Source organism: Lynx canadensis, chromosome E2 (assembly GCF_007474595.2).
Source record: "Lynx canadensis isolate LIC74 chromosome E2, mLynCan4.pri.v2, whole genome shotgun sequence".
NCBI lineage: Eukaryota > Metazoa > Chordata > Mammalia > Carnivora > Felidae > Lynx > Lynx canadensis.
In genome coordinates this window covers 35,327,689-35,341,401 of record NC_044317.1, presented here as the reverse complement: position 1 = coordinate 35,341,401, position 13,713 = coordinate 35,327,689, and the positions used below count along the sequence as shown (strand labels likewise).

Sequence of the window (13,713 nt, the reverse complement as noted above, 5' to 3'; positions counted from 1 at the left end):
TATTCAAGACAATAAATTTTGACCTTCAGTAAGAGATACTGGAGATTCACAGTAGTTGAAATGTTCTTATCCTAAAACTGACTTTTACTGATTGCTTTATATTTTTATATACTCAAGCAAGTCTTTTATTCACATTGTCAGTACTAGTAGTTTGTTAATTTATGGAAGAAGTTAAAGTGAAGAATAATTTTTAAAAACGGTAAATATATATTTTGTCTATTTTTAAACATGTGGAGCTGTGACCTTTTCTTTGTGAATTGCCTGCTTTATTAGAATTCTTCATGATGTTTCTTACACAAAGCATCCCTGTGATGCAGTATCTATGATTTTCAGTTTCTATTTCTTTAGAGTGAAATGAGTTGTAAAGACACTCATTCTGCACTCACTAGATTCTGCATTTTCCCCCAAAATTGTAAGTTTTCTTGCATACTTACTTTTATAGTATTTTTAAGCAGTCTGTTTTGAATCTTCCTAGAACATTTAAGTTAGTTTTATTGAAACGTCCTTTATTTTATCAATTTATGCATTTATGTCTTAACAGTTATATAGCAAATCTAGCAAATTATAATAGTGAGTGCACCAAACAAAGAAAAGTGTATACACACCTACTCTAAACACAAAAATTCAGTTCAACTGATAGGAGCAGAAGAGTGCTGGGGTACCAGAGAGTAAGCTGGCTGTGGACGTCAGCAAGGATGTTTGGGGGAATGGAGAGTGTTAGTTACTCAGAGCATTAGCAGAGGTTGATTAAGAGTACTCGTGTTCTTTCATGAATGTAAAAATTTAATATTTTCAACCTAGAATCTGTTTAAACCTAATATGTAGACAACTATCTGGGTTTTAAGAGAATAATGCCAGAAAGAGTTCACATTAAATGTGTGTTTTGGGGTGCCCGGTGGCTTATTTGGTTAAGTGTCTGAATCTTGATTTCAGCTCAGGTCATGAACTTAAAGTTTGTGAGTTTGAGCCACACATCAAGCTCTGTGCTGATAATGCGGAGTCTGCTTGGGATTTTCTCTCTCCCTTTTTGTCCCTCCCCACCTCAAAACAAATGAATAAACTTAAAAAAAAAAATGTGTGTCCTTGCTGTTGGAACAATACACATGGCCTCATTTTTAAATGAAAAGTCAAGATTCCTTTTTTTTTAGGATTCTAGTGATTTAATAGAATTAATCTTGGTGTGTTGGCCCTAACTTAGCTGTGAGTATTGATATTTGTCTTTCTTACTTAATAATTTAAGTCATGACTCTGACTGCCTTGTTTTGGGAGCTTGTGTTTCTGAGAGATTCTGCTAATCGACTCATGTCCCCTTAGATTTTAGATGCTGTGAGTCTAGAGGAGCGGTTCAAGATGACCATACCGCTGCTTGTCAGACAAATTGAAGGCCTGAAATTGCTTCAGAAAACCAGAAAACACAAGCAAGATGATGATAAGAGGGTAAATATGTCCTTTAATTGTTTCTTTGTGTTTCCAGTTGTTTTTATGTGATGTGAGATTCAGTTTTTTTGAAGTAAAAAAAAAAAAAAAAAAAAAATGGAATAAAGAAAGGAACAAAGAAAAAATTTCATTGGTTCTTAGCATCCAAGTTACGGATAGCATTTTGAATTTGGTGTGTGTTTCTAGTCCTGTTCCATGTCTGGATTTTGTTTTTAACATATTTTCTCATTTTCTGTTCTTGGTAAATTTGGGTAATCATTGAAAGGTATACTTTACTAAGCCATTTCTCTTTGGCAAACATTGTGTGTTGTTTCCAATGTTTTCTATATTTTAAAAGCGAAATAACTGATGAGTGTCTTTGAAAATAATTGGAGGGGGGAGTTGTACATCTTACATTTCTTTTTTTTTTTTAAAGTTTTTGTTTTAACTCCAGTTAGTTAATGTACAGTGTAATGGTAGCTTCAGGTGTACAATACAGTGATTCGCTGCCACTCCCATACAGTCCCCTGGGGCTCGTCACAACAAGTGCCCTCCTTAATCCCCATCACCTATTTCCCTCATCCCTCCCACCACCTCCCCCTTTTAACCATCATTTAAGAGTCTGTTTCTTGGTTTGCCTCTCTCTCTTTTTTCCCCTCCCTTTGTTTGTTTGTTTTGTTTCTTAAAGTCCACATATGAATGAAATCATATGGTATTTGTCTTTCTATGACTGATGTATTTCACTAAGCGTTGTACTCCCTAGGTCCATCCGTGTCATTGCCAATGGCAAGATTTCATTCTTTGTTATGGCTGAGTAATACTCCATTGTGTGTGTGCACATGTGTGTATACATATATATGTGTATACATGTATATGCCTGTGTATATATGTGTATGCATACACAAATTCTTGATCCATTCATTTGTGGATGGATACTTGGGCTGCTTCCATAATTTGGCTATTTTAAATAATGATGCTTTAAACATCAGGGTGCATGTATCCCTTTGAATTATCCCTTTGAATTAGTATTTTTGTATTCTTTGGGTAGATGCCTAGTAATACAGTTGCTGGATCTTAGGGTAGTTCTATGTTTAACTTTTTGCAGTACCTCCATACTGTTTCCACAGTGGCTGCACTGCACCAGTTTGCATTCCCACCAACAGTGCCTGAGGGTTCCTTTCTCTCCACATTTTCACCAATGGCTTGTTGTTTTTTGAGTTTTTGATTTTAGCTATTCTGATAGGTGTAGGGTGTTATCTCATTGGAGGTTTTTTGTTTTTGTTTTTGTTTTTGATTCTGTTTTTGTTTTTTTGGGGGCTCTCACACTTCACCTCCCTGGTGCAGCAGGCTAGATGGGCTGGAGGTATGCCCTCAGTGGACTGGAGAGTCCTCAGGATCCTACCTCAGCAAGGGAGCAGCACCAGCCATCACCTTCATTGCACTCTCATATAGTTTTGACTTGCGTTTACCTGTTGATCAGTGATGTTGAGCATCTTTTCATGTGTCTGTTGACCATCTGTATGTGTTTGTAGAAATGTCTATTTGTGTTTCTGCCCATGTTTTAAGTGGATTATTTGTTTTGGGGTTTTATAAGTTATTTTGGATAATAACCCTTTTATTTATTTATTTTTTATTACTATTTTTTTTAACGTTTATTTATTTTCAAGAGACGGAGAGACAGAGAGTGAGCAGGGGATGGGCAGAGAGAGGAGTCACAGAATCCAAAGTAAGCTCCAGGCTCTGAGCTGTCAACAGAGCCTGATGCAGGGCTTGAACTCACAAGCTGTGAGGTTATGACCTGAGCTTAAGTTGGACACTTAACCAACTGAGCCACCTAGATGCCCCTGGATAATAACCCTTCATCATATATGTCATTTGCAAATACCTTCTCCCATTCCATAGATTGCCTTTTAGTTTTGTTGATTGTTTCTTTCACTGTGCAGATTTTTATTTTGACGTAGTCCTAGTAGTTTATTTTTGCTTTTGTTTCTCTTGACTCAGGAAACATATCTAGAAAGAAGTTGCTACAGCAGATGTCAAAGAAGTTACTGCTGATTTTTATGATTTCAGGGTTCACATTTAGCTCTTTAATCCATTTTTAATTAATTTTTATATATGGTATAAGAAAGTGATCCAGTTTCATTCTTTTTTTTTTTTTTTAAATTTTTTTTTTTCAACGTTTATTTATTTTTGGGACAGAGAGAGACAGAGCATGAACGGGGGAGGGGCAGAGAGAGAGGGAGACACAGAATCGGAAACAGGCTCCAGGCTCTGAGCCATCAGCCCAGAGCCCGACGCGGGGCTCGAACTCACGGACCGCGAGATCGTGACCTGGCTGAAGTCGGACGCTTAACCGACTGCGCCACCCAGGCGCCCCCAGTTTCATTCTTTCATATGTTGCTGTCCAGTTTTCCCAGTACCATTTTTTGAAGAGACTGTGTTTTTTCTATTATATAGCTTTTTCTGCTTTTTTGAAGATTAATTGACCATATAGTTGTGGGTTCATGTCTGGTTTTCTGTTCTGTTCTATTGATCTATGTGTCTGTTTTTGTTCCGGTACCATAGTGTTTTGATTACTACTGCTTTGTAATATAACTTGAAGTCTGGAATTGTGATGCCTCCAGCTTCACTTTTCTTTTTCAAGATTGCTCTGGCTATTTAGAGTCTTTTGTGGTTCCATACAAATTTAAAATTTTTCTAGCTATGTGAAAATATGCTGTTGGTATTTTGATAGGGATTGTGTTAAATGTGTAGATTGCTTTGGGTGGTATAGACATTTTAGCAATATGTGTTCTTCCAATCCATGAGAATGGAATGTCTTTACATTTCTTTGTGTCATCTTCAATTTCTTTCATCAGTGTTTTATAGTTTTCAGAGTATAGGTCTTTTTACCTTTTTGGTTAGGTCTATTTCTAGGTGTCTTACGGTTTTTGGTACAATTGTAAATGGAATTAATTCCTTAATTTCTCTTTCTGCTGCTTTATTTTTGGTGTATAGAAATGCAGCAGGTTTCTGTACATTGATTTTGTATCCTGTGACTTCACCAAATTCATTCATGGTTCTAGTGGCTTTTTGGTACAGTCTTTCAGTTTTTCTATGTATAATATCATGTCATCTGCAGATAGTGCAAGTTTTACTTCCTCCTTGCCAATTTAGATTCCTTTTATTTCTTTTTGTTGTCTGATTGCTGTGGCTAGGACTTCCAGTACTATATTGAATAAAAATGGTGAGAGTGGACATCCCTGTCTTGTTCCTGACTGTAGAGGAAGAGCTCTCAGTTTTTCCCCATTGAGGATGATACTAGCTATTGGTTTTTCATGTATGGACTTAATTATGTTGAGGTTTGTTCACTCCAGACCTACTTTGTTAAAAGATTTTATCACTAGTGGATGTTGTACTTTGACAAATGCCTTTTCTGCATCCACTGAAATGATCTATAACTTAAAAAAAATAGTATTAAGAATACTACAAAATTGTTTCCTAGGAGGACTGTATCACTATGTTTTACCATAATTTAGCTGACTTTTTTGCTTTTAACTTATAAAAATTTTTGTTTTCATTTAGTCCAACTATGTAAGTCTTTTTCTGTCTTCTAAGCTTAGAGTCCTCTATCCTCCAGTGATTTGACAAATACCCACTTTTAGTTTACCTTTTACTGATTTTTAACTCAACAGTATTATAAATAATTCTTCACTTCTCCATTGATTTGTGATACATTCATTATCATACATTACATTTATATGAGGTCTGTCTGAAGTCTACCTTGAGCTATCAGTTTTACTTTTGTTATGTGTGGGCAGAGTTAAGATCAAGAAAATATATTTGATGTGGACAAGAGTGGAAATGATAGTTCTCTGAAGGCTGTTGGAAAGTAAGTGAAAGGTTGAGAATAATGTTAGATTTGATGGTCATCAGCGCAGAAGTGTTCCTTCATCAGAAAGAATACATTATTGAGAAAGAAGGATTCCTCACTGATGGGACTAAGGAAAGGAGCAGAAAATAGGCTGGAGGAGAACGATGACAGAAACAGGAGTAGCCTGTCTGGTGTTCGTGTTTCAGGACATAATGGCATAATGCCGTTTAAAACAAAAAGCAGAAATGTGAATTATTTCTGGTTTGAGATCAGATCATTAATTTAGTTATCCATTTTGTGTAGAAAGACAAACCAGTGCACACTCTGCCTTGGCAGACACAGAGAACTGCAGCTTCTTATCAATTAAGTGTGACCGTTGCTTAAGGAGACAAGTGTTCAGAATTGCCCAGAAAATGATCACCCAGGTGACAGTTACTTGAAAATGTAGGAATCAGAGGGTGATATTTGGAGTTAAGCCTAAAACTTTCTCTGCCTATTCCCTTAAGAGTTGAAAGGCACTTTCTTGTAGCTGGGAAAAAAACTGCACAAAAAAGTACTTTTGTTTCAATGATGAAAAAATTAATGTGCTTTTTAAAACTCTCATTTAAAATTTTTTTTATTTTCTTTTTTTTATTTTTATTTTTTTAAATTTTTTTTTCAACATTTTTATTTATTTTTGGGACAGAGAGAGACAGAGCATGAACGGGAGAGGGGCAGAGAGAGAGGGAGACACAGAATCGGAAACAGGCTCCAGGCTCCGAGCCATCAGCCCAGAGCCTGACGCGGGGCTCGAACTCACGGACCGCGAGATCGTGACCTGGCTGAAGTCAGACGCTTAACCGACTGCGCCACCCAGGCGCCCCAAAATTTTTTTTTATTTTCATTTAATATTTCATTAAAAAATATTTTGTCTGCTATTATGTAGGCTAAAAGTATATATTTAATATTTTTGTTTTTATAAAGTTGTATTTTTATTTGTGTTCTTAATGTTTTATATTTGAATGTATTAAATAAGTAATAGTTTAAAAAATAAATTCCCAGGCTTTTAAATTAAATACCAGTGTATCATTTTGCTCCAGTGATGGCTGGTGTTTATTCATGATATTATTGAGTTGAGAATTTCAAAAGAGCATTTTAGAAGTTTTAAAATATGATACAGATCATAGAGAAAGAGAACACAAAATAAAACCATTTGACTTGGCACAGAAGATGGTTGTTGGATTTCAAAGCACAATTTCTCAACATAGTGGAGATAAAGGCCAAAGTACAAAATAGAGATTATGGAAGTAATTCATGAGGATGGGGAAGTAGTGGTCAAAGCCACTTGTTGGAAAAGCAGAACTTCGCAAGAAGGGATGTAAATAGTGTGTAGTTAAGTGATGTAGGTAAGATAAAGTATTTGCAAGGAGGAAGACTTTTCTGTGTATTGGAGACAAAGAGAACAGAGCCAATGGTGGAAACGTTAAAGATGTTAGAAATTTTGTAATCTAGGAGGAAAAATGGAATTTATTCTGTTGCTGATTGGTAAGTAGTAATATAATCAAGAAAGTAGTGGCCATAATAGTAGCTCAAAGAAAAATAATTCCTAGATGTTTTCATTATTTCTAGCAGCCAGCTCTTGAATTTTTTCTTATATTGTAATATAAGCATATACTAAAGAATCATGTCCATTTTATGTTGATCCACTTTTTTAAATTCTGCTGCTTCCATATGTGCCTGTGTCTCTTGGTTATCATTCTGGACTTAGTTCCTAAAGATGTAGACCCTAACCATGAAAATTTATTCGGCACCAGTTATAATCTTGTGTGTAACTAGGTACCTCGTTTCCAATTTATTTTAACACACAATTTTACTCTTCTACTTTCTACTTTAGGTTATAGCAATACGTCCTATTAGAAGGATTACACACATCCCAGGTGCCTTAGAAGATGAGGATGAGGATGAAGATCATGATGACATTGTCATGCTAGAGAAAAAAATACAAACATCCAGTATGCCAGAGCAGGCCCACAAAGTCTGTGTCAAAGAGATAAAAAGGTAAATTGAAGCTAAAAAGAAGCTATTCATTCATTGGCACTTTCATTTTGCTTATTAATAAATATTAAAAATTATTGGTCATGGAAACTTGAAACTGCTTCTTTGGATCACAAACTGAAAGCTGAGTTATTTGTTTTATATTCTTTGATCTTTCTCCTTTTCTTATATTTAGTATAGTCATAAACCACCACTCATTTTATCTTTCCTTTGTCAATTCTTATCTTTCATGGTTTTCCAAATTGTCAGATTAGAGCTGTGATCTGTAGAATCTTCAGGTTATCCCTCTTCATTCCTCAACTGGAAACTGATTTTTAAAGGATTCTTAATACTCCTGAATTAACATCAACTTCCCTAATCTTTTTCTCAGTGGCTGAGTGTTAAGTGGTACATCGCTTCCACCTCATATGCTGTCAATATGATCACTATTGTTAACTGCTTTTTCATTGTCTTAAATATGGGCTGTGCTTTGTTTAGACACAATGTTCAGTTGGCACTGTGCTCTTCACATGTTACTTTTTTCTTCTTTAGAAAGAAGATTGTAAACCCTAGAGGGCAGGGACTATCAGTTTCCCTTTGCATAAGAAAGTACACAGAAACCTTGATGACATCATAGGGTACATGAATAATCTCAGGGGTAAATAGAAAACCAACTTTTTCTTTATGTACTTGAAACATTATAATTGTGTTGCATTTTCTTTTATTAGTGAATTATAATGAACCTAATTGAATGCTCAGTAACAAAAGATTGGACTCTGGGTTCACAGATAAGAAGATTAGTTGTAGTTGAGGGATATTTTATATTCACTGGCATTGGTTAATAAATGAGGAACATCTTTTGTGGGCAAAATACTTTGTTAAATACTGCATATATTATGGAAGTTGTATTTTTAGTTAAATATCTGATGTTAGCTTGTTTTTACAAGATAATTTTATCTCTGATTCCAAAAAAAGTAAATAATTGTTGTGTTATGCATGATTAGGCACTTAACTCTTACTGTGAGAAGTAAATCAGGTAAGTGTGACTTGAGACTCCCCTTGCGAGATACTGATACTGATAAGGTTGAATTTCCAGGATAGAATCAGATACAGTGTTCCCTCCCCCACTTCCCCAGTTTGCAGGGATCTGTTTAATTTTGTTCCATAAGTACTTCACAAAACAAAATAACTAGTTTTTTTTTTAATGTTGCCAGATTTCTTAAATCAATTATTCATGATATATCTGACCCAGAAACGGAGATATATATGCTGGATTTTTGTGTTTTTTATGGAATTCTTCTATGTTGTGTAACATTTTGCTATGTATTCTTTCCCCATAGACTCAAAAAAATGCCTCAGTCGATGCCAGAATATGCTCTGACTAGAAATTATTTAGAACTTATGGTGGAACTGCCTTGGAACAAAAGTACAACTGGTAAGCCAACAAAGTAACAGCCTTTGCAGTCTGATTGTCATTCAGAAAGCTCATGTAGATTCTATTGAAATATCATTGATTATCTTACTGTTACTGTAGTTCTAGATGTATTTAGGCAGTGAACTTGTGTCATCTAGGTCTTGGGATCAAACAGGAAAAGAAGGTGCTACATGAAAGTGCCTTTTGCCTGATTTTAGAGAAAATAGGATTTTCTATAAGAGTGATATAAGTGTTTCTCAATACCAATAGCCAATCAGAAGATAAACTTTTACATCTAAAGAAATAGTTACATATAGTTACGTACTAGAACAGTTGTACCATTTGGAATCTTATTTTTCTCATATAAAAACCTATTAAATTTAAACTCTTTTTATCCTTCTGTCCTTCGTTAGACCTGTTCTCTTTCCTGTGTATTTGCTATTTTATCTTGGGATGAGAAATACACTGTATTTAGATGCTCTATTGTTAAATTTACATACAAGGTCTGCTGAATTCAACAGTGGATTGATTACCTGAACTGCTGTTGGCATAGGAGTAGCTGTATGATTGACTTGTGAAAATTTAAAGATTTATTATCCTGGCTAGTAAAATTCTTACATTTAAAAAAGACGCTAGAGATTTTTTTAAATGTTTGCTCTAAAACACACATTTGTGCCCCCACATAAGATATGCTATACATGCCAGATTACAGGATGTTGAATTTTTAATATTAAAAAATACTTGCTTATTAACCTACAGAGGACCATTCTTTCTGGTATTGATAACTTAAAAAAAAATTTTCCCCTCAAAGAGGGCCCAGAATAAAGCACCTTTGTGTTAGATTAACTATGCCAGGACAATGTTAAGGTTAAAGTAGTTCCTTTCTTAATCATTTTTTTGGAAAGGATCATCTAACACATTTTTAATGTGTATGGCTAGGTACTAAGATGAAATTGACCTAATCATCTTCCTTTTATTTTGACTACCCTTAGATTTCAATCATATTACAGTTCTTAGGTTCTTGTTGTAGAAAGCAGTTACATTCTGGGTTATGCTAATTATTCCTTCATGAATACTCCGTAACTTTGTGTTTATCCCATTCTCTAGATTTTGGGTTTTTTCCCAAGTTTTTCTCTCTGTTTGAATGTTTGTCTATAAAATTAAAAAGCTAATTCATATTTGTTCTCTCTTAAATTCTGAGAATCTGTAAATTTTCACTAGATTAAATCAGGTTGCACTAGTGAACTATAGAAGAAATTTTTTAGAAGCAATTTTGCTTTACTTTCCAGTTTTATTGTGGTATAATTGATAAACAGTAAACTGTACATCTATAATATGTGCATTCTGATAAGTTTTCACATATGTATGTATCTGTAATACCATCACCGTAATTAAGATAGTGAACATACCCATCGCCTCCTAAATTTTCTCATGCTTCCCTAATTCCTCCCTCTCTCCCTCCTTTTCGTCCTCATCCCCAAACAACCACTATAGATCAGTTCATATTTTCAAAACTGTTACACACATGGAATGACATAGCATGTACTCGCTTTTTCTGATTCTTTCAGCATTAGAGGTTCATCCATGTTGCTGCATAGATTAATAATTTGTGTATGCGTTTACGTGTCAGGAACATTGAAGTTGTTTCCAGTTTTTTGGCTCCTATATATAGAGCTGTTATGTTACCATACTAATAAATTTATTTCTTATATCATATTTGCATAACAACATTGCCTTCTAGTTGAAAGTGCTTTACCAAACTGCAGCTGAATTTCTTGGTTTAATTCTTAATTCAAAAATTTTTTTTGTATTTTTTGGAAACTCCATAGTGAGATGAATGCCGGAGAGCATGGGGTCCCATTGAATCAGCCTCTCTTTGTGCCACATGATCAATTTGAGATCAGCTGTTGGTCTGGATCTAGCTGGGCTGTGGGGAGGTCCATTTTATTTCTGGTAGGCTTCTGTTCACTTGGTGCCTATTTTTTTAAGTGAAGTGGTCCTATTCTGTGAGATTTGGAGAGGGCTCTGCTGCCTGTTAGTTTAGACCTGGGAAAGAAAGTTACATTTCAACTTTGTGTTGTTTAACTGCTGCCGTTTTGTTTCACCTGCCAAGCTTCCATGTTGATATATATTTGATAGGTATTTGTCATTGATGCAGTCGTGACAATTTTCAAACCCTGCTATTTTTTCTTGACAGTAGGACGAGTGCACAGTCTGAAGAGCATCTAGATAACTTGGTAATCCTAGGGGCCTTATTTTGAAATTTTGGTATTCTCTCAGTAACATTTTTCTGTGCTTCAGGATTTATTTTAACTAATGACTTAGGAGAAATGCAGGGTGCATATAGTAGATATAGTATAATGGCCTGAATATTAAAATTGCAGATTTGATTAATTGCCATTAGTAGCTTAGTGAGTTGCTTCCAGCTTCCTCCCCTCTCCACTTGTCCTGTTTAAAAACTGAACTTAATTAATAATCAGGAATTTTTACCAAGCTTATACAGTATAATTGTATAGGTTTCGGAGCAAAATGTTTATTTGAATACAAGAGTGCTGACTCCTTTACTGAAATAAACAAAATATAAAAATGGGACAAAGCTGTTATTATTTTCACAACTAGGGAAGGAGGCCACCCACATGCCAGAAACTCAAGAGAGTTTCTGCTGGATGTGTATTAGCATTAGAGATGCATAGCACTCATGTACCCCCACGTGAAAATACTTTTCATCGTTTAGTATTCCAGCAGAGAACTGAAGATGCATAAATTGTGGTATAAAAGGAAGTGTGTTGTGGGGTGCCTGGGTGGCGCAGTCAGTTAAGCGTCCGACTTCAGCCAGGTCACGATCTCGCGGTCCGTGAGTTCGAGCCCCGCGTCGGGCTCTGGGCTGATGGCTCAGAGCCTGGAGCCTGTTTCCGATTCTGTGTCTTCCTCTCTCTCTGCCTCTCGCCCGTTCATGCTCTGTCTCTCTCTGTCCCAAAAATAAATAAACGTTGAAAAAAAAAAAATTAAAAAAAAAAAAAAAAAGGAAGTGTGTTGAACTTTTAAACCATTTCTGTATGGAATTAGATTTAAATAATTATTATGAGTGTGGTTATAAAACCGTGAAAATGTCTTTCATAATTTTTGAAAGAGAAGCTTACCTAAGTAGCAATCCTCAAAAGCAGAAAGGAAAGATTTGAAGGAAAGAAGTTTCCTAATTTTCTCATCTTGAATAGAAAGAGCCAGTAGATACTATTTAAGTCTTTCAGTTGTAAATAGAGAAATATATGTTCAGGTAAGTTTTAAATTTTTTACATGTATTATTACAAGTATTATTTTACATGTATTATTCAAAATAGGAAGCATGTATTCTGAGCCATTAAAAAGAATAATCAGAAAAAAACGTATCCTATATAGAAAAGACACAATAATTTATATAGCATAGAAATTGTCTTCCTTAAAAGTTTGAGGAACTTTTAAAAATTGTCTTCACTTGGCATGTTTCTTAGAAAAACTTCCTTCAGAATATCATCATTTTTTTCTAAATTGCATGGAATTCTGTTCTTAAACTAGTAAATGTTAATTAGGGGTGAGTGTTACATTATAACAAGTGACAAAATGGTACAAAATGACATTTTGATGGAAAGTTTTTCTTATGCATGGTGATGTAATAAATATATTGATAACATAATGTTAAACTTTTTTGCATAACTAAAATAAATCTCACTGGGACTTAGTAGATTATTCTTAATAGATCTGATTTATTAGCATTTTAATATTTAGAGCTATACAAAATGGAATTGGTCTGAAGTTTTCTTTTGTGTTTGCTGTGGTAGGTTTTTAGAGTCTGGGTTAGCAGTGCCTAACAGTTGGAAAACTTCCTGTCATTTATTCATGTGTTTGTTAGTTGGGAGTCTGAAGCTAGGAAAGGGGGAAGAAATTTTGTTTTTCCCTTTCCAAATCACTCAGCCTGAAGTAAAAGCAACAGTACTGTAATTAAAATACATATATTACTGCTTAGCTAGGTTTTTTTCAGACTAACTTGGGAACCAAACCACCATTAAAGGCTTTTTTTTTTTTTTTTTCCTCTGCAGGAAAAATGCAGAGCAAGTTCCAAATAATGGATTGAAAGAGTAGGCTTGTGTGTGTTTTCTCTTTCCCAGCGTCTCCTCTCACCATCAGTATGATTATGCAGCCATGTATTACCCCTGGGTGTCATGCAGATGATGAATTCATGCTGGCATCCATGAGTATTTAATTTAATCTATAAGTATTTTAAGTAGTAAAGCACATCAGTAAACCTGATGAAAGCTTGGCTATAGAAACAAACCTAATTCATACCTTCCTGGTGAGACTGTGACAGTTCTTTACATCTTAATGTTTTTTTTTTTTTTTGATCCAGCATTTCTGTCTGTAGAAGGTTAGTTGAAGGAAATAATTAGGGATATATGTGGGGATTTAATTACAAGGATGCACTGCAAAGCCTGTTTTATAACTAAACATTTGTAGATAACCTAAATGCTTAGCAATAGGGAATTATTTAAATGAGTATGGATAATTAAATAATAGAATATTATGTAACCACTAAAGTATTACTAAGAAATACATTTGACACTGAAAGGTGTCTGTAATATATATTAAGTGAAAAAACAAAACTTGAAGGCATCATATACTCTCAGTTTGAAAAATCGGTCTGAAAGCACATATATACACATACACACACATACACATACAACCTGCAAGAATACATACCAAAGTGAAGGTAGAGATGCTCTCTTGAAGACATGAGATTATGGGTAACTGTATTCATTTTTTTTTTTTTAATTCGTGTCATTGGGTTTTCTAGAATGAGCATACATTACTTCTCTAATAAAAAAAAAAACTTTAAAAAAGAAGGAACAAATGCCAGCACAAATAGAATATGTAGAAATTATGTCTCCATATAAATAATGTGTATGTAGAGTATTAATTCCTTGAATTTTTAATTATGTAGTGCTTACTAGTTCTGTTGATACTAAATTCTCTTACGCAAAAAAGC

At 34.6% G+C, this 13,713-nt stretch overlaps 1 protein-coding gene across 2 annotated transcripts in view; it reads left to right on the top strand.

Annotated features, from left to right (window-relative positions):
• Positions 1–13,713, top strand: part of LONP2 (lon peptidase 2, peroxisomal) — a 111,494-nt gene that overhangs the window by 11,029 nt on the left and 86,752 nt on the right. For both annotated transcript variants that reach the window (XM_030298643.2, XM_030298642.2), the window contains exons 4-6: positions 1,315–1,437; positions 7,143–7,306; positions 8,623–8,717. In XM_030298643.2, the coding sequence (XP_030154503.1) occupies positions 1,315–1,437; positions 7,143–7,306; positions 8,623–8,717 (382 nt within the window). The remainder of the gene's footprint in view (positions 1–1,314; positions 1,438–7,142; positions 7,307–8,622; positions 8,718–13,713) is intronic.